This window comes from Talpa europaea, assembly GCF_964194135.1.
Source record: "Talpa europaea genome assembly, chromosome: 1".
NCBI classification, from domain to species: domain Eukaryota; kingdom Metazoa; phylum Chordata; class Mammalia; order Eulipotyphla; family Talpidae; genus Talpa; species Talpa europaea.
Window position 1 is genome coordinate 127,101,225 of NC_140073.1, and position 26,527 is coordinate 127,127,751.

General features: G+C 36.2%; 1 protein-coding gene across 1 annotated transcript in view; it reads right to left on the bottom strand.

Moving 5' to 3' along the window:
• Positions 1–26,527, bottom strand: part of HECW2 (HECT, C2 and WW domain containing E3 ubiquitin protein ligase 2) — a gene marked incomplete at both ends in the record, with an annotated part of 211,556 nt that overhangs the window by 63,190 nt on the left and 121,839 nt on the right. The window contains 3 exons of the mRNA XM_084247786.1: positions 4,223–4,319; positions 8,681–8,783; positions 11,986–12,120. Of these exons, the coding sequence (XP_084103912.1) occupies positions 4,223–4,319; positions 8,681–8,783; positions 11,986–12,120 (335 nt within the window). The remainder of the gene's footprint in view (positions 1–4,222; positions 4,320–8,680; positions 8,784–11,985; positions 12,121–26,527) is intronic.

The window sequence follows — 26,527 nt, forward strand, 5'->3', positions numbered from 1 at the left end:
TGTCAGACATGTAGGATATCTGATTTTCAGCACGATGGCTCCCTGAAGGCTCTGCAAGAATGTTTTCTATAAAATATACCCGAAAGGAACAGAGTAACAGTTTATTCAGTGGGATGTATCAAGAATCCATCTGTGTGTAGGACAGTGTGAAAATATCCATTTGTATGTAGGACGACATGCATGAAACAAGATTTAATTTTAGCCACGTTAGTTTTTCTAAAGACAGTTTGCATGACTATTTAAACCTTTTGAGGAGATAAAAAAGGAAAAAGAAACATTAACATAGAGAGGGTACGTATTGTGCTTCCTTTCTAAGAAATACTTCTGATTAATAAATTCATAATTCATTTACAGATATGTAAAAAGCAGATCTCATTAAAAATCATTTTGTGTTATCATGTATAATAATGCACTGTTCTCTATGATTTAGAAATGGTGTGTTATTCTTTTGGGTTTAGAGAAAGCATTGAGGCTGGAACTGACATCTTGCTTTGGTCCACACAGAGTCCATTATCTAATAAGCTACTGAAGAAGGAAGACACTTTGATGAACTGTTTTCTCGACATGTACAACATAATATAGCAAAATCAATTGTAGCACAAACATACTTATAACATGGTCATCTTCATGCTAGAAAGTTGTCTGAAAACCCTTATTAAATCATTTTTCAGTCAGAAAATGCAATACTTTGGATAAGTAGCCACTTAGGTAGTCATTTTGTAATTAAAAACAAATCTTTCAAAGCTATGCTAGGGGGTTATGGGAAAACTATTTAACAAATATCTGAGTGTAAAGTCTCTAAAAGAATCTTGACTAATTTGGGGGCCTTTTTAGCCTAAGTTATTGCCTGACTTGGAATAGTTGTTTTAAAGTTAATAGTTATGAGATTCCTTACATGAAAAATATGAGAACTACATATATGCATGATGTATGTAAAAAAGCCTATATATAAAACTATGAATTAGCATACCTATTCAAATAAAACATGGGTAGCAACAAATTCCTTTTGCAGAAATCATAGAACATGCAGAACCATCAGAACCACAAATGTCTGAATCCAGGTTTTTTACTATCCTAGTTAGCAAAATCCTAAGGCTCTCATTAGATCTACCAGGAGGTTAGCCACCTTTAGATGGCTTCTGAAATGTTATCTCAATGACGCAGTTGCCACACTGTTATGGCACTTGATAATTCTGTTGAACCTTGAGCCAGAAGGCAGGCATGGAGGAGTCAAGGCTGTTTTCATCATGTACAGTAAAAGACCTTAGAGCAAAGATTCCTGTGAAAACATGAGCACAATACTAGAAAGTCTTCTGACACAGAAGTTGATCATGTAACTTAAGAGACACCTCTTGTATTTTAACTATATTTATAGGATCACACAGTTCCATTTACACATATATGATCTGTCTCAGGAATAGTGATTTTGAAAATCAGAGTAAATTTAGGGGCAAATTATTTTTTTAAAGATTTATTTTTATTTATTTATGCACACAAGAACTGGGGTATAGGCCAGAGATGCAGGGGGTGAGGTGTGCCTTATCTCCTATGGGATAATATTTGTGTCCTCATTATAGCATGGAGGAAATAAGAAGGTATATTTCTTTAAAGCAACTGTGCCATGGATGAGGAAAAATGCCCAGAGAGTTACAAAGGTAGTGAGGGCCCTTGCTCAGGCTATGAATATAAGCTCCAGTTACTTTTGACCCAACATTACTCAGAAGTTCTATTCCATAAACAAGTTTTCTATCAAAAACATTGTTGAAATGTGAGATGAACTGGTTCCCCATCCCTGTGCTTGTGGGAATGCTCCTTACAATGCAATTTTAACTCCATGAAACAGAACGTCCTGTTACTTACATAAATTTCCCCACTATGTTGTTATGATAAGCAAAATGCTTAACTACCAAAAACTTTTCAGACACTGAAAGTGCACTGACACACTCTGGGTAAGAGGAAGAGCATTATCTCCTTGACTTAAGTTTCTGCTTCCTTGTACTTGTCATGACTGCAAAGACTTTCTATGGTCAGATTCTGCAAATTATTCTAGAAAGTATAAATGCAAATTTATAAAGATGTTTTGGAATAAGATGGAAACATTTCAAAGCCTATGAATTAATTCTTTTGCAAAAGATTGCCATGTGAGATCTATGTTAACAAAAGATTATGCTTAACTGAGGACCCTGGTAGTCACAAAAACCTAAAAATCTTTTGCAATCTTCAGGAGATTGGAGATCTTTAAGACTCTAAAAATCAAAAACAAAAATAGAAGTTACCAACTAAGACATGTAGCTTTTCCCTCCATTAGGATCTCTTAATGGTCAGTCAAATCATGAAAGAATGACAATGTTAAATGCTCTGTTCAGGTAGATTATATCATGTGAATTCTCCAATGATGGAGATTTAAAGATATGTCACTTGCTGTAAATAGTGTGGAAAGTGGAGCAAAAGTGGAAAACCTTGAGTTTCTTCTTTCTTGTCCTTTTTATGTGTGTGGCAGGGTACTTTCAGGGAAAGAAACATTGACTGGGGCTCAAGTTGAGACTTGAGTTAGAAGTTAGTTAATGCAAAACTGGACTTCTCTGTAAGCAACACTTACAGTGCCATATTTCAAATTACATGTAGCTTCAATCTTCAGATGCTATGGATGGTAATGACAATTTTAAAGATATGGGAGACGGAGCACATCATAAAAAAAATTGGTAATTTACCTTCAAATAAGTAATATACAGTATTTCCTCATTTAATATCATTGTAAACTATGACTTTAAGAGAAAAACTATAATGAAATCAGGTCCTCCAATAAGATCATTTCATTCAATGTTGTTTTGTTACAACATTGACATTGATGTGAAGTAAGTAATTCTGGCTTACGTTGAAAGAAGTTATGTCACTATAAGATCTGCTGTGTGTATTACATATAAAATATATATAAATACATACACACATATATTTACATTCACTCTATGTAAAGCACTATTTTAAATATTTGACAGTAGGGATTAGAAATCACAATGAGTTAAGTAAGATCTCTATCTGTTACAAAGGATTTTATAATTTGAAAAAAAATGCTTGTAAAGAGCTTATATTCTAATTGGAAAATAAAGCATAAGGACTTGAAAAGTAAATTAAAGCAAAAATCAAATAAACAAAATAGTATGAAGGACAATTTGATATATTACATAATTATCAAATTATGTCTAGACCAGAAGTTATAACACTTGGCAATGCCAATGGTATTATATGAAAGTTAAATACTTGACCTCTACCCCAGATCTCTACAACTCTGGGCAGAGTGTGGGAGAATGAGGGTATATATTCAGAGAAGGGAGAGGAGTTGGAGGAGACAAGACTAGGCACTTGTATTTTGTAAAGCCCCCCAAGTAATCCTATGAAATTGGTTTGGCACGACTAAGTAGAACTGTATTGAAAAATCACTGCTCTAGGCCAGGAAAGCACCACTGAGCAGACATTTCTATTGGTAAAGGTGGCTTGTAGACCAAATGGGTTTTGTTACATAGGAATTTCAGCTGAAATTTCTTTTTTTCCAATTTTCACTAATGCCTAGAACACTGAGATCATCAGAGAAAGAGTTCACAGTGGGGTTGAAAGACTTCAAGAAGAGACAGCTTGCATTAGTTTAAAGGAAAGATCTTTCCTGCCAAAGGTAGAAAGGTTTGCCAGGGAAAAGGAACAGCATGTATTCAGGAAAATAAAACTGGACTTGAAGCATGATGCATTGAAGAACTGTTTAGAAGAAAGGTTCATGCAGGGGAACACTGGACTGTGGAGAGGATCAGATTCCCTTCTTGGGTTCCACTGTGTTTTTATTATGGAAAAATGTGAATACCAAGTCTAGATTTATAAATCTCAATTCCATAAACTCTATGTTACTTTTGTTTACTCGGCCTACAGTCAAAAGATTAGTGTCATATCATTTTCAATAGAATCCAGGCATCCAGCATGCATTTATGGCTGTGAAATGTTTTTTTCATATTTCTTATTTAAAGAGGGTTCTAGGTTAGTCAATTTTATTCAATCCTTGTGCCTGAGAGACAAGTCAGGACTACAATGACCTAGTGTTGATGATATAAAGTATTTATGCACAAAATGCTTAGTTCAGAATGCCAAAAAGAAAGCGTTTCCAGACAATTATCACTGTTACTGAAGATTTAAAGTTAGGGCTTATGCAACTTAAATCAAAAACCAAAATTATGGTTACCTGAGTGAGTGATTCCTGGTAAGATCAGGTTGACGCTCCTGTAGAATTTCAAAGATATTGGGTTGGCGCAAAAATGCAACAATCTTGTCATTGTAAGCTGTAAAAATCAGAAATGTAATAATTTAAAAAATCTGTTACTAGTTTTATACACATAAATCCAAACTTTTAAAAATCTGTTTTTCTACAGTATGAAAGTTTCTCAAATATTAAAAAAAATACTATATCATTCAGCAATTCCACTCCTTCTGTTCTTTAGCAGGAGGCTGCAGAAACAATGATTTGAAAGGATATACATATTTCTATGTTAATTGCAGCATTATTTACAATAGCTAATGTCTGAGACAAACATAACTGCCAATGACAGATGAGAGGGTTAAGAATATATGGCATATTTACATAATGGAATACTATTCAACTATAAAAAACATGAAATCTTATCATTTATGATAGCCTCAGTGGAACTGGAAGAGATTATGCTAAGTGAAATAAACTGAAGGAGAAAGACAAATATAAGATGATTTCACTCATGTGTGTTTTAAAGAAAGAAAAAAAGGAATAGACAAAATGAAAATAAACCATCCCTTAAATTTTAACACAGAATTGAGGTTAGCAGATGAGAGAATGAAGATGGGGAGGGGTCCCAATAGACTATAGTGGAGGAGATTAAAGGTGTGGGGTCACAGGTGCTATATAGTAATTCACAACTGAATAGGGGTGAACCTAAATTCCCAAGTCCTCTACAATTGTGTTGTAAACCAATTTTACCTCAATCAAAAATAATACAATTAAAAAATAAAATTAAAAATGCAAAAAATAAACTGTTTTTCTGTTTAATATTCCTTGTACTCAAAGTCACAATCTGGAGCCACTACAGATGCTTAAATTCCAATCTGTGTTTACCTGTTATGTGGGTATTGATTTAGATCTATATGTGACCTAGCTCTGGGCTTAGTAAGCTCATTTGATAAATAACCTTTATTATTAAATTGCGAGATGAGATGACCAAAAGATTCTAAGATATTGGTTCCTTTAAGTTTCAGCTTACTAAAAGCAACCTCATAAGTAACTGTTAGAGATAAAACACCATTATAATTAAATATCAGCCATCCAACCATAAATACAATGGTAGAAGGGAATAGAGAAATTATTCAAAGAAATAATGAGGAAAACTTCCCAAACCCAGGGAAAGAACTAAATATACAAGTTGATGAAGCTAAAAGAACACCTGGTTATCTAAATGTAACAAGACCTACACCAAAGACATATAATCATCAATCTACCAAGAGTTCAGGACAAAGAAAGAATAATGAAAGTCACTAGAGAAAAGAAGTGGGTAATCTATAAAGGCTGACATTAGACTTCTTGGAGAAAAGTCTATGGACGAGGAAAGAATGGAGCAACATATTCAAAATACTTAACAATAAAAATTGCCAGCTAAGACTACTATATCCTGCACTGCGATATACACAATGGAATACTACTAAGCTATAGAAATAGATGAACTCTTGCTGTTTGCAACAGCATGGATGGAACTGGAAGGGATAATGCTAAGCGAAATAAGCAGAAGGAGAAAGATAAATGCCAGATGTGTGGAACATAGACAAAGTAAACAAAGGGTCAGACACAACCAAACAAATAACAAACCCTTGAATGTGGTGGTAGAATTGAGTCTACAGACATAGAGGAAAGGGGGAAAAACAAACTGAGAAGGGAACAAAATGGTCTATGGTGGAGGGTTGGGGATGCCTTGGTGGTGAGTGTGGTGTGGTGACATGAATATTAGGATGTATGATCCTGTGCTTCTGGGTCATGTAGTGTTGTAAACCAAGATTACCGCAATTAAAAAATAAGTTAAAAAAGTATAAAAATAAATAATTTTTTTATTTAAATATTTTATTTTACATAATTCTTACACCTTTTTTCATCTTTGCACAATGTATGCATTTTCATTTTGGTTATATTCCCTATAAAATTGCACACCCCCCCTTATTTTGACTCTAGTCCCTCCTTTCCCCGCCCCTCCCCCCAACCCCCGTGGTGTGTCTCTGGTTTACAGTTGCTTGTTGATTTTGATTTTACTTTGTATTGACTAGTCTTTTCCCTGGTCTCTTATTTAGGTTTTCTAGATTCCTATTATGAGTGAGACCATCTGGTATTTTTCTTTTTCTTTCTGACTTATTTCTGACATGATCCCTTCTAGCTCCATCCATGTTGCTGCAAACTGCATGTGTTTATCTTTTTTGATTGCTGAGTAATATTCCATTGTGTATATGTACCACATCTTCTAGATCCAGTCATCTATTTTTGGGCATTTGGCTGTTTCCATAGCTTAGCTATTGTAAATAGTGCTGCTATAAACACAGGCATGCAGGTGCCCTTTGGAATTACTGTTTCTGTGTCCTTTGGGTAAATACTTAGGAGTGGAATTGTTGGATCATATGGAAGTTCTATGTTTAGTAGGTCAAGAAATCTCCACACAGCTCTCCATAGTGGGTGGACCAATTGCACTCCCACCAGCAGTGCAGGAGAGCTCCTTTTTCTCTACAACCTCGCCAACATTTGTAGTTGCTAGTTTTTTTAATTTGTGCTATTCTAACTGGTGTAAGATGGTATCTCATTGTAGTTTTGATTTGCATTTCCCTGATTACAAGTGATGTTGAACATTTTTTCATATGCCTGTTGGCCATTTGCATTTTTTTTCAGAGAAGAAAAATAAATAAAATTTAAAAGAAACTGAAAACAAAAAACAAAAACAACCAACCAGCTATCTATAAAGGTAAAGAGGCAGAACAAGAGTCACCAAAATGCATTGTGATCGGAGGCAGCTACAACCAAAATCCAGAGGACAAACTATTTCCAAGCTCTATGTGGAAATAAGTGCCATTAGGCCATATATAGCTCAACAGAAAGAGCTGCAACACAATCAGCATCATTAACTCTGTATACAAAATATTATAAGAAAAAAAATCTATATTTTAGTCACGACTGACTTAATATCCACAGAAATTTTAAAAAAACTGATTGATTAAAGTTTATGAAGGGTTCTCTGTTAAACTATTTTTGGTCAGGAAAACCAATTTATTGGCCTCCCTGGTGGCGCAGAGGATTGAGCGCAGCACTGTGAGGCTGGCCTCAGCCTCTGCAGCGCAGGTTTGATTCCTGGCCTGCCAGGAAGATACCCGCATGGTGCGGCAGACCTCTCCTGTCTTGCCCTCTGCTCCCCTCAGCAGTGTATTTTGGTTGATCTGCCTGTTCTGTACCCCGTTCTGTCTCTGGTGAATCCTCTCACCCTCTAGCCTGTACCCCAGCTCTTGTATAAAAATAAATAAATCTTAAAAAAAATTGTTTACTTAAGATAATGCATCTTGATTATAATTAGAAATATAGATATATTTAAACCACAGAACTGAGTATCTGAATTATCAGAGATCCTAGCTCAATTGACATTCTTGTGTTCAGAAATATGTTCAACAAACTTGTCTTACTTAAAATAATAAATGACCAAATAAGAGAAATAATTCCCTAGACATTTGAAATTTTGCCAGTGAATTTTTACATTCCATTCAAGACCAGAAAACTTTTTAAGCAACAGTTTTGCAGTACTTTCAAAGTTGATGTGCAATATTTAGTATCACATTACATTGATGTGCAATATTTAGTATAATGGGATAATAGAACCTTGACCCTAAATTTCTTCTTATTTAGTAGTTGTCAAATTTCTTTAGATGATAGACATTACATTACTTTCATGGTAAAGTTTCTTTTTTAAGAAGTAAAAATGTTTAAGTAAATAGAGAAAAATGGAGAGCTCCTCACATTGAAGATGGAGCAGGGAGACCATATGGCCTTCATTAGCCTGCCCATCCATCTGCCCTCGGCACTCCAGGTTTGAGGCACTTCAATCTCTTCATGTAAATAACAATTCAAGTTGTTCTTTAGGTCTTTTTTCCTATACTCAGTTATTTTTACTTTGGAGACTTTTGCTGACTTATATATGCCTCATTACCACTTAAGAATGTGCCAGCATTTTTTGCCTATTTTGTAAGGTTACTACAGACTCATTTAAATTCCAGTGATGTTTAAGTGATAATGTAAGACATTTTATTGATCTCAAGTTTTAGATATATTCTATTTCTAAGTATATGTTTGTCCAAATGCTTAATTTTAAATGATCACATAACACATTTGCCTTAAAATTTATTTTTTTCTTAACTTTAACAATTTAATATAATAGCTCTACTCAGAAAAAGTAGGGTAGTATAAAAAAAAACTCATCCTTATGATTTTACAAGATTTAAGTGCTTTGAGACATAGATCAATTTCTTAGGGATAGCGTAACAAGTTTCTCAACACAGGGCAAATGCAGTGTATTGACAATAGGAACACATCTACACAGAATGCACTGTGCACACTGACAGGAAATGCAAAGATAAAGATTCCTAGAAAGGAGCGACATACCTACTGGAACCATGTCCTGGTACTGTGGCCTACTGACTGTATTGAATGTACTTGATGGCCTGGGAAGAACTGGCGGTCCTGCATGTCGAGAATCTTCTCCTACCTGCAAATTCAAGTATAATTTATGTTCTGCACCAACAACTAGAAGGCTTTATCAGCATTCCCAGCCAAGTTGTTCAAAATACTTGACAAGCATTGTTAGGTTAACTGGTTAGAGAGATGCCAGTTGAAAAGCTGACACAGGATTCTCAAAAGGTCTGCTTTATAGTTGGGGTATCATGACCTTGAGGGGGGCTAAGGCAGTGACTATTTACTAGCTGGAAGAGGAATTCCATATGCTTACAACTAAATATAGGGACTGAAACTAATAGCAGAACTGTTGTCAGGTATAACTTCTGCTTTGCCAGAACATAAGCCTGCAAGAATCAGAGAGAAGACCTGGACGGTACAAAATATATCAGGCAGAGCCTATACCTCCTTCTGGCCAAGGCAAGTCAGGGAATTCCCTGCCTCAGCAGAGGAGGGGTTGAAGAGCACCCATCTTTGTGTGGGTTTCTGAGTTGGTGTATTATCTCCTTAGAAGTAATTTTACATGCCAATTAGAGCACCCAGTACAACAGCTCTTTCTGGTTTGAACCTCCCACACCAGGGAGTTAATCGTAGCAGGTGTGGAAGAGCTAAATAGGGTTGCCCTAACCTGAATTATTTATTGTACCTATTATAGACTTAGAAACTCACACAAACAAGTACATAAACAAATGCCCATTAATATTCTTTCCAGTATAGTCTAACACCATCTTAACTTCCGTACTAGCATTCCCCCCTACATTACAAAAGTCTTTTAAGACAACAGGAGAACAGTAGTAGTATAGCAAGGAAGAGAGCAAAAGGCAAATTAACATGTTGGATTTATAAATTGATACTTTTAAAAAAGAGCTTCTACTCCCACCCATTCAAACCTTCACAACATTTTATTACATTGCATTAGTTAGGAGTTTGGTGAGAGTTTTACTAAAGGCCCTAAAACTGGAAATATGGTCCCCACCCTACAGTGCTTGCTTATCCTTCAAGAATGCTCTCATTCATTCTTCAAAGTATAGTTCAAACAGCCCCTCCTTGATGAAGCTTTCCCTTCAGGCTTACGTTAATATGAAATCCTCTCTGAGCTCCCAAGCACTTGCTGTATATTTCTAAAGCAGTTGCACTAGTAACAGTTTATAAAATATTTTTCACTCATATTTTTATTGATCTGTGTCTTATGGTTAGTTTCATATATTTTAACCTTAATAAGACCATAGGAAGCACACACATTATTTATTTGTATCACTCATACCAACCGCCAAGTTTCTACATTGCAGTCTGGTATACTATATTGTCTAGAAGAGATACCAACATTTCAACTACCTGGGATCTGTGCTAAATGAGGGTAAGAGTGTAGCTGGAAAGACTTAGCTATGTAACTGAAAGTTTCTCATCTTACTTCTCTTGTGTTATTATTGGCTTTGAGAAATGAAATCAGTCACTCTCAGGCAGATTTAATCAGATTTAATTAACTATATATTTTGTTATCAGTCACACGACATATCATTATAATAAACCAAGGTAAACTTTCCCTTCTGTCAGTATGTTCAACATGTCATCATTTCCCAGAACAGCTACAGGTCTTCTTGACACTCCATTTCTTCAAACCAGAATTCAGACAGTGATAGGAAACCCTGTCATGTCTGCATCCAGTGATGTGCGTCAGGAGATGTGTGTCAGGAAGTACAGTGCCCCCAAAGGTTTAACAATTTGGGGGCTGAATGCTAACTTTTTATGGGGTTATCTCTGCTTTATCCATTAGTTTTCAATCAATATGAAGAAAAATCTTCATTCAAATTTTAATGTATGCCTAGGATCCCTCTCTCACAGGTTCCTTTAGTAGACTGCAGAAATAATTCAAGTCCTGAGTTGGAGGGGATAAAAGCAAATGTAAGTATAACTACTAATCTCACACATGCACTCCTGATCAGACAAAACAGTCAGCCTGTATTGTGAAGTCATGATTAGATAAGCAACCTAAGTGCACAGGCCATGTGATAAAGCCAGATTGGACCCTAATTTGCTACAAATCATGCACCAAGGTCCAAAAGGGAGAGGTCTGTTCTGCTTTTAAGATGAATGCTGTTAGGATTTTACCACTAATGGTTTTATAGGACAGCAAGGTAAAGATTTATTAGCTACTCATAAAACAAATATTTTTGCGCATACCTCACCCTGCAATAGATTTATATATCATTTTTATATGAGCTTCTCATGTATATTCTTCTATGTCTGTACTGAAAACCAGTAAATGCACATGATGCATTAGTGCAAGTATGTAAATTATGAAGGGAAATTCCAAGAGTGGAATTTTGATGAATCAAATCCAGTTATTTATTGCATTCATAATTTTTTCTTAGGTTAGAGGCTGCAAAACTATTTAACCTACACTATGATACTGAAAATATAATGTACACAGAGATGGGGGAAAGGAATACAGGAAAAGAAATCTTAATTCTATTTGTCTAAGGCAACTTTTGAAACAATATATATCAAGCGAAGATTATACAAAGCATTAGCCCATTCTAAAGGGAAAAAAATTGACCTAAAACATTCCTTTTAGTCATTTAAACTGTCGAGTGAAAAGTGAAACTTAATTTTTTTTTCTTTTTCTTTTGATTAGACTATTAGAGAGCCCTCATGTGGCCAGCACAGGTCACTACAAACCAGCAAAGAGGAGCACTGTAGACCTTTTAATAATTCTAAATTCAATCCACTTTCCCTGGGCACTTCTCAGCTATATCCTAATTTTGAAGATTATTAGTTTTGATCTCACAATCCCAAAACCTTGGCCAAGGGTTTTAATCTAATCCAGCAATGCTCACTTAAGAAACTCTTCTCTATATTTAACCTAATTTCAGCCCACTAAAGTGACATTGATTTCTTCCTCTGAAGCTGCCCCTTGATATGCAGAAGGGCTCATCATCATCCTCTCTTGTACATTTTATTACATTAAGAATTTCCTTTCATTTTCTTCTAAATAAAAAAGAGTATCTACAATTTCTGCAATCTTTCTTTATATGCCCCATTTTCAACATTTGCAATTTAGGCTATATGTATGTATCCATATTTCCAGAGAAGCCTTGCCTACATTCCAACACTCTCCTGCCTCCAAATGATAATCTCTAAATCAAGCTAGAAAAGCAATTCAGAACAATAGTAAAAATCCAGCAAATTCACTTCCTGTAGCTTCTATCAGCTAGCAGGTCAGGTCTCAGACTCACCTCACCCGCACTGTGACTTCGCTGCCTCGTCAGGTGTTGCCGGTGAACCAGCGCGCTGGTGGGTCTACTGCTCTGCAGGGGGAGACGGGGGTCGATGAAAGTGGTGGTACGGGAATTGTGGTCGACAAAAAAAGCCTAGGAAACAAACCACAGTCAGTAGTCAATACAGGCTACACACTTGTTGTCGCTGACCTATCTCTTCACACATTCAGGAAAAGACCCACTTTTGAGTAGTGATCTCAACACCACTTTCTCACAATTTTAAATTTCTGGGGGAATTTCTCCTTACCTCCCTCAGGAAAGATCAGAATAGAGAAAGTCATGCTTAGATTGGATCCAGAGTGAAGAGAGGAAGAACATTATTCAAAGAGATAGTCTTCAAAGATATGTTCTTACAAACAAATCATGAGCAGGCATTTGGGCTTCTCTTAACTGAGATGCTTTAGGTTCTCACTGTTATGGCTTTTCTCAAGTTCTCCTGATGACCTGAAACTTCAAACATCTTTGCTTTCTCCTTCTCTTTTCTTTCTTCCATGCAATCAGCCACCAACTCCTCACCATTTTCCCATTATATTGTTTCCTCTATTTGTCCCCATCCGGTCTGATTACCATCCTATTATTTCAGGGCTTCCTCTTATGCAAACAAGTACTTAGAGTTTCTCCACTGTTCTGCATTTCCACAGCCTTTTCTCATTGATCACTATTACAGTATTCTTTCTAAACATGTTCCAAACCAAAACCTCTTTGGAACATCTATTATCTATGGAAAAAAAATCCCAAATCTTTGATCAGTTTTCCAAGATTCTTTAAATCCCCTTCCTACGTGCTTTTTCAGTTTAGTCATTTTTACATACCCTTACCAAATTCTATCACAAACTATAACTTAAGGCAAGATACTTGAGTTCTCTGAGCTATGTATTTCTTATAAAAACATGTCTCCCTCATTCATAATAAACATTTCTCCCCCTTACTGTGATACAAGGGCAGAAACCATGTTTATCAGGTGTACTGCAGAATCCCTGGAGCAATGAAACCAAGACTGAGCATAAATCATTGTCCCCAGTGTTGCAGTGAGAATTGCTTTCAGGGCAGAAAAGCGGTTTTTTGTTTTTGTTTGTTTAATTCTAAAGTGCTTCATTTAAGTGCTATTTATCATTATTATTAAGAGCCAAATGGTATAAGTTTCAAAGTAAAACTCACCCACAGTAATAATGAAGCCCATTATTTCAAGGACAATTAGAAAATGTAAGTTTTCCATGATCAGATAAAGTTAATTAGGTCATCAGAGATAAAAGGGACTATTAGGAGAACCAGGAGACTCATTACCTATAAATCAAGTGTTAGGACACATGATAAATGCCAAACAGCCTGAGCAAAAAATATCTAACTTCTCAAACTGGTAGACTCAGTTAACAAAATATGTTAAAGACTAGGAATGAATACCTAAGCAAATCCCAGAAGCAAATGCTATAGTTATGTCTTTAAAAAAAAACTCCTTCCCACTGTGAAACAAATTGTTTCTATACATACATAATCAGGAAATAGGGCAAAATAATTTGTAGAAATCTTCCAAATTAGAAAAAAAAATAATTCTTTATAAAGAGATAACTTTAAGCAATAGATGTACTAGGAATAAAAAGGCAGAGGAATGAGCAAAATGAGAAGAATCTTTGCTGGTCCCTTCTCGCCAAACTTTGTACCTGATTTCCAGGTACAAAGACTGGATTAAATGAAAGGTCTTGTAGGAACTGGTGTTGTCAGCCTCACATCCTTGAGTAATTCTCCCTTTCCCCTAACCTGTCAGGTGGAACATTTTTCTTCTCAGACCCTATAAAAAAGTATACCTATGATAAACCCTAGGTATTTAGGGTTTGTGTTAGTAGGCCCTGGTCCCAAATATCACATCAGTTCCTATTTGATTTGTACTTCTAATACACTTGTATATTGTCTCTGTCATAAACATCATAAAATAGTAATGATGTTATTCTTACAAGTACACATTTTAAAAGAATAGGTATTATGATCAGCTCCACATCCTCTCTATGCAAATTAAAATGACAAGCTTTTATTTTATTACTGAAACAATAATATAAATCATATTGTTAAAGGGAACAATAAAAAGAACATTAAAACAGAGTTATCTATTTTATCTAGCTAATTTCTTAGGAATGTTTTCAAAGGATGGGTGGCCATTTAGTGGTACCAATGATGCACCTGTAATTATGACAAATGGGTGCATACATCTAGGTTTGTTATGATTTACATGTCATAATGTGATTTGATGTTAAGAGGCTTGTCTCAAGGCCATACTATAAAGAGTTTTAGGATGCCTCAAGGGTGGGGGCTATTTCTTACTCACCCTGTTCGCCCCAATTGTTTTTAGTGCTACATCTGGGAGAAAGGGTGGTTAGTAAATAAGAAATTTTCCAAAACTCTAATATTCAGACTCTTCAATGAAATATGTAAACACAGAAATACGTAAAGATCCAGGGGAAAAAATGAGGTGATGGTGTGTAGATGTGATAGGTGAGAGGGATGGAGCAATAAAGATAATAAAATCATAAATAGGATAAAAGTTATTAAAAGATCTCTTTGTAAATATGAATAAATGACCAGGTTAAAGCTCAAAAAATTGGAGGCAAAGTAGTGAACTAGTGCTTGGGAGCTAGAAAAAGACAAGCCTGGTCCTGAGCTCCATCTCTGCCACTCACTATCGATATAACCTGGGGCAAACTACTTAACTTTTTAAAACCACAATTTCTTTTCTGTTAAATGGAGATAAGCACACATATCTCAAGGGGAAGTTAAATGAGAGAGTTCATATAAATTTTTTTAACATAGTTCCTGTGACCCCTTAACTGTGATTATTATTATCAATAACTGTTTTAACTTCTACCACATTTTTCTAAGTGTTTCTTGCAACAGTCCATACAAGCTCCAAAAAAAAAGCGATGAAGCTGTGAGATTACGCTTTCCAGGCTCCTTGTAGGTATGTGTGGCCCAGATTAAGTTCTGGCCAAAGAGATGTAAGTAGCACGAAAATCTCTTCACAAAGCCAAACCCTCCTCTGTCCTTCATCCACTCCGCTCCTGAAACAAGGGTAATTAATTGCTGGAGCTCCAGCAGCCAAATCAACTGTGATGATGAAGGAGGGCGGAGGAAACACTAGAAGGAGTCAGGACTCTCAAAACTTGAGGCACCACCATAAAAGCCACAGACTGCCTGCCTCTGAACTTGTGTGAGAGAATCAAATCCTGTATGTTAAATTTTGCATGAGCAGTCACAATGCAGTCAAATCAAATCCTAATGTATATATCGAAATCTCAGCATCACAGAATAAACATGGTATCTCTAAAATTAAAAGTGTAGAAGAATACACAAACCAGCGACCACTGTTACAAATAAGGATTTTCGTTGTCTGGTAAGTAATAAGTAATAATCTCATTTTTGTTCACCTTTAAGATAGTTGGGTAATAGTTCCCATTTTAAGTGAAAAGTACAGTTGGGCTCCTACAAAGTTGGGACTTGAACCCATCTTTCTGTCTGACTCCAAAGCCCAGGCCACAGTGTCCCGCTACCCTCTTTTCTTTTTAAGTCTTCTCCCGTTTTTCCATTCTGCTTTCTGTCTCCTATCTTTTCTTTTTTATCTTCCCCTCACTTCACTTCCACCTCACATTGATTTAAAAAAAGTGTTGATTGTTAGGTTGACAACGACAATTTACAGCACTGGCTTCGCCCTGCTACAAAGCTGAAAATATCTGCTAAGGAAACCAGACAGCAAACCACATATTCTGCATAATGTGCATCGCTAACCTGTGGTAAGAATGGCTGTGGGTGGGAAATAAGATGTTACTTGTATCTCACAGGGTTTTAGCTTCAGAGTCACATGGAAAGTGTGTATTGTTTACATGGCTTTTTAAGTCTGCCAAGCACTTGGGTAGCAAGGTCTCAATTAAAACCTCGATCACTAGAGTACTAACAGAATGCAATATAAGAAGCCGTTCTCAGCATACATTTTTTTGCTTTACTCCACCCACTGTGTGACCTTGGACATGTTTCCTTGGTGCTTTGCTTTATCTGAGGAAAAGGGACTACATTCAGGACACATCAGAGTTGAAAAAATTGTATTCTAAGGAGAGAATGGAGAGGAAAGCATAGAAAAATTACTGTGCATATTTTAGGCTTGCCATTACTATTTGTGATGCACAAATCAATTATGTCAGAAAAGTGGATCACTTTCCCACAGGATATCCTAAGTAGTTCAAGTCAGTAATGAAGTTGACCTCATACTTAAAAAAAAAAAAAATTGGGTCACTTTTTATGTCATCATTCTTGAAGAGCCTGCCTTTATTTATGAAAGTACCCAGCATATATAAGTAAATGCTCTCTGGGTAAACAGTATGTTGAGAATGCGGCCTATATGGAGGAAAAGCAATTCTATTTTTTTTAAAAAGAGTATTTTTCAGATTAGCCACTGACAAAGCAAATTTTGGACAACATAGGTTCCCTGCTGTTAACTTTCATTAAGGAAATTCACTCAAACTTCACAGTGCTGGACCAAATAAGACTAACAATATAGTCAAAAACTGAAAGGAATGCAAATACACAAACTCAAATCTCATTTAAAAACTTTATCCATTCACTGCTTCAGGGCATGGTCAGAGTCAGGAAACAGAGGCTGGTTGGAGCCAAGTGGTATTTCAGTGAGGCCAAACAAAATACACTCCTTTCTTACACAATTCTTTCTTTTTTTAAGCTTCTATTATTTTAAGAAAAGAAAAAGTCACCAGTATTTGTGAAGAAATACCAATCTTAGCCTCAACAAATCTAAGTTACAGAAGTTTGAAATTGTTTCCAGTTAAAATTTTGCCAAACCAGAAATACATATCAAAAGACCATGTAAACAAAATAAACAAAAAACTTGTAATTTTGCTACAGAAAGAGAAGACATCAGATCTCCTATCTTTCTTTAGAAAGCTATGGAAACAATGAAAGAACAACAGTGTATATGAGAAGCACTGAATATTGATTCTGTTCTAACTTCTTGTTTCTCATTCAAGTCTTAGAAATGTTAATTGTAATCTACTTTAATTTTTACAGATTGTATTTACTCTCAATCCTTTGCCACCCAAACTGTGTCTTCTGAGCTTCTGGTCCCCTTTCCTAGTATTTCCCCAATTATAATTATAGATAAATATGATAAAATACATTATATTTTATTATACAGATTATGTAATTATAATAAACATGCTATTATTTTCTCTATATTGTATACCAGAAACAACTTTGTTATCAAGAGTAGACATGAAAAGGACTAAATAATGCAGTTGATTGTAACTAAAAAATAGTCATGCTAACATTTTCCACCACTTGGTTCATTTCAAGGAGTGAGTAGTCTCTAATATTTTATGACATCTATATCAGTCACAGAAAGTTATTTTGTTAAAACAAAGAGAGATATAAGAATTTGCTAGGTGGGAAAACAAGAGTATATGGTACTTGGGCTAAAGTTCCAAAAACAGCTGGTTGGTAAGTGACATGTATTAAATACAATGTCTCCAATAATGTAGATATGAAACATTAGCTAATGGAGGGCTATTTGATGCATTAGGAATAGTAATTTAGGTGTTAGAAATAAAATAGGGTAATCAAAGATCTTCTGGGAATGACTTATACTTGTTCATGAAATTTTAAGAAATTCTTCAGGCAGCCTAAGAGTGGTTATGGTGGGAGAATTTACACCATCGATAATGGCAAATGTTACAAATCAGTCTTCATCCCTATATCAAAAGCTGGTTGTTAAATACTTACTAGCATACCATTAGAAAAGATTGAGAGTGAAGTTATCCCAATAAGTATATTTTACGTAGATTAGAATTGCCGTGAGGTGCTAAAAAAAAATTTTTTTTTTTTTTTTTAAAGATCTGATGCAGGTCATGAGAGCAACTGTTTAAAAATAAAATTCAAAGATCATCTCCAAGCTTTGACAATTTCTTCATGATTCCACAAGTCTGACATTTTACTCAGGCATATACTAATTCAACCAACCTCTGCTCTATTTGCTCATTCAGACAGATGCATGGCCCTGAAAGGCTCTTTGCCTTTGCCTTCTATGTGTATTTATGGGGTATTTTTTTAATCTAATACATTTCATGCCCTTCAAAGCCAGCAACAGATGCTTTAAAAGTCATAGACTATTTACAAATGTGGACTTTAATTCCATCTTTACCTGGCTTGCTGTGTAACCTGAGGTGACTAAACCAGGTAATCACCACAAAGGGAAATTAGTTGTTTGAAAACAATTGAAGAGATGTGCCATAAAAATCACAAATGGCCAGTCAAATTGACTTTCTTTTCCAAGTAGAGAACTTACCCTGCTGGGACACTTTTAACATTCACTTTAGATTTCCAAATATTAGTTTGCATTTTACTCATTGAAATGAATCTGACCCAGTAAATCATGGCCCTGAGTTTCATGTGGGATTGAAAGCAGAGCCCGTGTCATCAGGAAGCAAAAGCCACGCAGGCCATGAGGGCCGTGTGAAATGAGAGCTGAGTAGGCCAGAGAATGGTAACTTCCACTGTACAAAGAGTTGTTCTCTTCTAAAATCTGTCCTCATAACCCTAACGACTACTTTCCATGATCACCTAAATTGAGTATTTGAGTATTTGATACTTAATCCCCCAATCTGGCATCCAAATCACAAAGTCCTACAGTTACAAAACTTGCAAGTGGAAATGGATGTAAATTTAGCTTGGAAATGATATGCTTTTTATTGGAAAAATATAAGAAACTATGGAAAATGTTATTTCACTTTAAAGAAGGCAATGGTTATCAATTTACATTTTTTTAACATGAAATCTATGTATAACACATAAAATACAAAGTTTCTTAGTATTTAAATTTAGGGTTAAATTATCTGGAAAGGCACTCCTATTAATATTATTTGAAAGTACAAAACAAAGAGGCAGAAAAAAAATTGTTTCATTTACCATATGAAAGGGGAATCAAAAAACACCTTTTCTAAAAATTAAGCCAAATGATAAGCTTATTGCACAGACCTAAGAAATAATAAACTTCATAGTACTTTTCTTTTTTTTTTTTTAAAGATTTTTTATACAATCACTAGGTACAGTCAGAAGCGCGGGAGGGTGAGAGAATTCACCAGAGCCAGAGCGGGGAGCAGAACAGGCAGAAGGACTGAAGTACACTGCTGAGGGGAGCAGTGGGCGACAGGAGAGATCTGTGCGCCATGTGGGACCCTAACCCAGTGCCCGGGGATCGAACTGGCGCTGCTGAGGCAGGCAGCTTCGCAACCCAGCGCTCAACCGCTGTGCCACCAGGGAGGCCCTTCATAGTACTTTTCTAACTGTGTATGTCATTCAAGGAAGAGAGGAAGGGAGAGAAGGAGAGGATGAAGAGAGAGAGAGAGAGAGAGAGAGAGAGAGACTGACTCACTCATGGGTTAAATAACATTTGGTTTTCCTTATTCAAGACCATATTCACCTTCCAGATATATTATCCCCATGAGCACATACTAATGATCAAATCCAGCCAAGAACCAGAAGCATTTTAAACAAGTCACATTTTAATACTACTGATGCATATTACTTGCATAAATATAAAATATTTATAACAACACTATAACCCAGTTCCCAAATTACCCTTGATTTTCACACTCCTGAGAGTGTTTCAAGTTTAAGAATTATTACAATAACAAGCAAGCAGAAATTTTTTTTTATACTGGCCTACTTTCTTTGCTTATATGCTTCCTTTCAAAATGAGGTATCTAAATGTGTCCTTTAAGTTGGGTGAAAATCCTAGGCCATAGGTCCAACAAATACACACTGATGTTGATCACTCAATTTCATAAGGATAATCCTGAATAAAATTAAACTTGGCTTAATTGCCAGTCTCAACATTACAGCATCAGAATAATTAAGAAAATCAAGTAATGGAACAAAATACTGATTAAAACACACTGTGGAATTCTGAAGGACCTTTCCAAATAGAATACAAAACAGGAAGAAAAGCATTACATATTTGATGTCAATTCCAGTTTAGAACCATATCATCTAACTTTCAACACTGAAGATTCAGATATCTATACATTCCAGGAGCTAAAAAGGAGATTTTGTCCTTCCTCTAATCCAATCTATTATTTTTCTAAATAGATTTATTGATACATAATTCAGATGTTATAAAACTTACCATTTAAAGCAAATGGTATACTTCACTGTTTTTTAGTGTATGTACAGGTTTGTGCAACCACCACCATAATTTAATTTTAGAACATTTCTCCCCCGAAAAAAGAAATCCATTACCTATTAGTATTCACTCCCCATCCCACCTTCAACCCAATGAAACCAGCAATCAACTTCCTATCTACATAGATTTACCCATTTTGGACATTTCTTATCAATGGAATCATAATATGTGGTATTTTTTTGTATAGTTTCTTTCACTAAGCACGTATTTCTAGTGTTCATCCATGTTGTACCAGTATTTCATTCCTTTGAATTGTTAAATAATAATTCCAATGCGTGGCTTTACTCATCATTCAAGGGAATCAACAGTTGGTTAAGAGGAAGACTGGAACAATAAGCCTACTCTAGATGCCTTAGAACCATTTCATAATTCCTTTTAGAGTAAGGATTTAGCCATTAACAAGAAATCTTAATAATTTTCACAAAATTATAAATTGATGAAACTCCTTAGTTATTGTTTTATATAGATCTTTACTTCTACCTAATCATTCAAATTAAGACTTTGGTGGGTTGCTTAGCAATAACCAAGTAAGCAACACACCTAGGTAAAAGCAGCCCAGATAATTTTGTAGGTATTTGTATAACCCACATTTCTAAACTGTAACTCAAATAAGAAGTCAATTACTAAATAAATTGTGATAACTGTAATCCTAATTATTTTTCTCCTATTTGCAGTCCCACTGGTATCTAAATTGAGGCTAACCACAGCTTTAGGAGCTGGACAGGACAGGTTACTAAATGTAACCTTGGGAAAAACAGGTTCACAGAGGTCAGATCAGAGAACGATGGGTCCCAGGAATCCTGACCTTATCGCTGCATAATTTTCTCAAATCCATTTCTCCTGAGTATACACCTAGGTATGGAAGTTTTGGAGCATGTGGCAACTCTTTGAAAAGCATTTTTTAAGAGGCTGTTGAACTGTTTCTAAAGTGGCTGCACCATTTTTTATTTTTTTTTTTTACATTCCCATCCAGCAGTACACAAGGGTTCTAATTTCTCTATATCCTTGCAAATGTGTATTATTTTCTGGATTTTTGTTTAGTTTGGCTTTGTTTTATGGCCCATCAAGTGGATATGAAGTGATGTTTCATTGCAGTTTTGATTTGCCTTTTCCTAACAAGTAATGACATTCAGTGGGAAGGAATAGTTTTTCAATAAACTGTTGGAACAACTAGATATCCACATGTCAAAAAAGAAGTTAGATCCCCTGCCTCACGCCATACCAAAAAATTAACTCAAAATAGATCCCTTAAGCCAAAAAGAAAAAGAAAAATACCGGATGGTCTCACTCATAGCAGGAATCTAGAAAACTTAAATAAGGGACCAGGAAAATGAATAACTATAAGAAAGTGAAAATCAAAATCAACAAAAAACTATGAACCAGAGACACTTTTAGGGGGGCGGGGGTGGGAGGGGAGGGATTGGGGTCAGAATGGGGGGGCTGCAATTGTATGGGGAATATAACAATAAAATTTATAAAAAAAAAAAATAGATCCCTTATCTAATTGTGAAAGCTAAACAATAAAACTCTTAGAAAACACTGGAGTAAATCGTTATGACCTTGGGATAGATAATGCTTTCTTAGCTAAGACACCAAAGGCACAAGCAACAAAAGAAAATAAAAATGAACTATACTACATCAAAATTTTAAATTTTGGTGCATAAACAATATCATCAAGATACAGAAAAGGTAGTCTACAAAACAGGAGAAGATATTTGAAAGCATATATCTGATAGGGGACAAGTATTTAGAATATAAAAATAACTTACAATTCAATGATAGAAAGATAAATGAAAGAAAAAACAGGCAAATGATTTGAATGCACATTTTCCCAAAGATATACAAATATTCAATAAGCACATGAAAAGATGATCAGCCATCACCTATTCATTTATAGAGCAAAGTAAATGCAAAACCAGTAAATTTACATGACCCACAAGTTAGGCGGTTAGTGGCTCCTTGTGAGGTCTAGACTAAACTGGACTAGGAAAGTTATTATGGGCTTTTGATACAGAAAGACATGGGTTTCTATCCAGAGTTTTCTTTCAGACTTAACCTCTTTGAACTCTGGTTTCTTCATCTGTAGAAAAAGCTATTTTAAAGGATTACTGTAGAAGTTAAATGAGCTAATGTAATATTCCTACCGTAGTGTCTGGCATAGAAGAAACTGTCCCCATAAGTGAACTCTATTTCCTTCCATTATTCTGTGTGCTCCTAGCATTAGGACCCAATGGCATTTAATGCCATGTAAGGTGTTTCTGGTGGTGTGTTCTTGGCTACCATAGGTGTGAGGTGTGATTTAGTCCAAACCTTGAAGGACACCACTAAACCCAAGCTCACTGCTTCTTCCTTGGTTGATAAATTATCTCTCATTTCCTAATACAATCCCTCCTAGAAGAGTGCAGTGTTAAGAGTTATACTCCTGGAAACTTGAGCTCTGGATTATTCACTTGCTTGCTAATATGCACACTAACATCTCTAAATTTTATAAAATGTGGGTGATTATAATAATGATAATATCTACCTCAAAATGTCATGATACAAATTTAAAAATCCATGGAAAAGAACCTAGCACATGGGATGAGTGTAGCCAATGCAAATATCTTTATCTTCATCATTTTACCCAGCAAGGCCTGTCACTGTGTTCTTACTCTTTTTTTTTTTAAAGATGTATTTATTTATGCATACAAGAACTGGGGTACAGGCCAGAGGTATGGGGAGGTGAGAGGATTCACCAGAGACAGAGTGGGGAAGAGAACAGGCACACTGAATTACACTGCTGAGGGGAGCAGCGGGGAGACAGGAGAGGTCTGCTGTGCCATGTGGGTTGCTCCCTGGCAGGCCAGGGATCGAACTCATGCTGCATTGGCTGCGAATAGCTTCATAGGTTGCGTCTTAACCCCTTGCCCCACCGGGGAGGCCACGTGTTCTTACTCTTTTTTTTTTTTTTATAATAAATTTTATTTTTATATTCCCCATACAATTGCATGTGTTCTTACTCTTTAATGGTTCATTTTAAAAGAATATTTTACATTTCTTCTTTATGGGAATCTAGGGCATTTTTATCTTTGAATTTTCAAGACAAGCATACCAGACCTAGAATTCTGTGAGATCCTACCCAATGTAAAGCTGTGGGCTTAAGGAATTAGAAAAAGAGTTTCTTCCAGAACTTAAAACATCTAAAGTATAGTACAAACATAACTTGTCCAAGCATGCAATGTGGAAAATCCAAGACAACAAATGCATTAGGATAGGTCAAACGGGGCAGCCAGGAGCATGGCTGGTGAGAGTGTAGGAGGAGGGAGTTGAATGGGAGACAGCCTGGCAGCTTCTGCTTTTGTCCAAAGCAGAGATTACGGAATAATCAAATAGCCAGGAAGCAATAGGTGACAAGTTTCATTAAACAAACTTTCTTTGGAATCTTCCATGTAAAGGGACTGATGTCAAAGAGTAATTAAAAAATAAAGCATAGCTCAAGAAGAGACTCATCTGCTTGGGAAGATAACCATACCATGACAACCATACCATGAGAGACAGCTAGAGATAGAGGTCACAAAACATGGGGATTCAAGAAAAGACTCCATCACTTATGCCTAGAGAGTTAAGAACTGCTCATCTAAAATGCTGCCCTTAGAAGAGCTAAAAAGAAACTTCTCTGAAGAGGAAATGCAAATGGCCAACAGGCATATGAAAAAATGTTCAACATCACTTGTAATCAGGGAAATGCAAATCAAAACTACCATGAGATACCATCTTACACCAGCGAGAATGGTACATATTAAAAAAACTAGCAACAACAAATGTTGGCGAGGGTGTGGAGAAAAGGGAACTCTTCTGCACTGTTGGTGGGAGTGCAAACTGGTCCAACCACTATGGAGAGCTGTGTGGAGATTTCTGGACCTACTAAACATAGAGCTTCCATAGGATCCAGCAATTCCACTCCTAGGTATTTACCCAAAGGACACAGAAACATCAATTCCAAAGAACACCTGCACCCCTATGTTTATAGCAGCACTGTTTACAATAGCTAATCTTTGGAAACAACCCAAATGCCCAAAAATAGATGACTGGATCAAGAAGATGTGGTACATATACACCATGGAATATTACTCAGCATTCAAAAAAGATAAACACATGTAATTTGCAGCAACATGGATGGCGCTGGAAGGGATCATGCTCAGCGAAATAAGCCAGAAAGAAAAAGAAAAATACCGGATGGTCTCACTCATAGCAGGAATCTAGAAAACTTAAATAAGGGACCAAGAAAATGAATAACTATAAGAAAGTGAAAATCAAAATCAACAAAAAACTATGAACCAGAGACACTTTTTGGGGGGTGGGGCGTGGGAGGGGAGGGATTGGGGTCAAAATGGGGGGGGGGTTGCAATTGTATGGGGAATATAAAAATAAAATAAAATTTATTATTTAAAAAAAGGAAATAATAAAAATAAAGATAGAAATTAATGAAATTGAAAATAAAATAGAGAAAAATCAAAAAAAAAAAATGCTGCCCTTAGATGATGCATCTCATTGAATGAGATGCACCGCCTCGACTGTGGTAGGACACCCTGGCAAAGGCTCCCATAACACCTTTAGCTTCCTTCATTATAATTGCTAAAAGATAACCATTCACCCCACTCACTGACGGAAGGCAGGGTAAGAGGGCAGATTCTGGAGCTGGACTGCCTTGGTTCAAATACAATTCCATTACTTCCAAACTTAACCATGCCATGCTTCAGTTGCCTCTTCCACAAAATGTGGGTAAAACAGAAGCTGTCTATAAGACCACTGTAGGCATTAAAGGAACTAATCTTAAGTGCTTACAACAATGCCTGGCACACAGTCAGTCAATACTATATTTTACATAATGCTACACTCAGTGTTAGCTTTTACCACTGTCAGCACAGCGGCTGGACACAGTAGGCATTCAGAGGTGTGCTGAACAACTGAATAAAAAAGTGAAAGAAAGATGTTGCACTAGAGAAGAAATGATGGAGCCAAAAATCCTAAGGCTGAAGAGCTAGTTTGAGAACATTCCTCTTAAGAACATTTGCTTTCAGGGCCTTCTCTGGTGGCACAGGCGGTTGAGCACAGCGCTGTGAAGCTGTCCGCAGCCTCTGCAGCACCGGTTCGATCCCAGCCGGCCAGCAAGGGTCCCTCATGGTGTGGCAGACCTCTCCTGTCTCACCTGCTGCTCCCCTCAGCAGTGTGTTTCATCAGTCTGCCTGTTCTGTTCCCCGCTCTGTCTCTGGTAAATCCTCTCACCCTCCTGCGAATCTGTCCCATACCCTAGTTCTTGTATAAATAAATAAAGAAATAAATCTTTAAAAAAAAAAAACAAAAACATTTCCTTTCATGTAGATGAGGATTAGGACATTCAGTTCCCTGTCGATTCCACAAAACAGTCATCCCTATAGGAAAATAATTTCATAGTATTTAACAGCTTTTGATGTTATATTACATGAGGTAAAAAGTTTAATTTTATTACCTTAAATGTTTTGATGCAAAAAAAACTCATTTTAAGTGGGGGTGGTATTAAAATTTCAGGCCAGAAGAAAACCTATTCACTGGCTAGAAGATGGGAGTTATGACCTCTGAAATGCAGTCAAGAGCAGAGCCTCCAAATACAGACACAACCTCTCCCAAAAACCTCTTTTAGTTCCATGGACACCAGTAATTTGTAAAGGAAGGACTTGGGGGATATGACAGGGAGATACTGATATACCAGCTTTTGTGAGGTGTCCATTTTAGCTAAACATCTTAACTATGCACAAAGGAGAGACCTGAGGGTAAAGTGATAAGCTTCCAGGCCTGTCTAATCCATTTAGTTTGCAATGGATTAGGTCCTTCTAAGTCTTTCATGCCAAACAGCATTCTAATGCAGAGGCACCAGGAGACTATGAGGTCGGTTACAGACCAGCCCACATTCAGGGATCTTTACAATGCCTACAACTTTAGGTCCACACTTCATTTTGGAGCTCTGAGTCCAAACCTACAAGCAACAAGACATTTGGGATCACCACATAGCTGAGATAATGTTTAGCATTAACATTAGCTAAAATGTGAGGCATCCATGCTTTTAGAAAAACTAAGAGACAGATGTTTTTCTTAAAAGACATTGTTACTCCTCTTAAATAGTATCCTACCTGTAATTTAAACTTCTCACAAGGTCCACGGGTTATTAATAAGAAACTCTCTCCTGAATTGTGCTGGCAAATTATGCCTAGCAGGAAGGACCACCCCCTCCACGTGTGGACTGTAAGTTCCCAATTT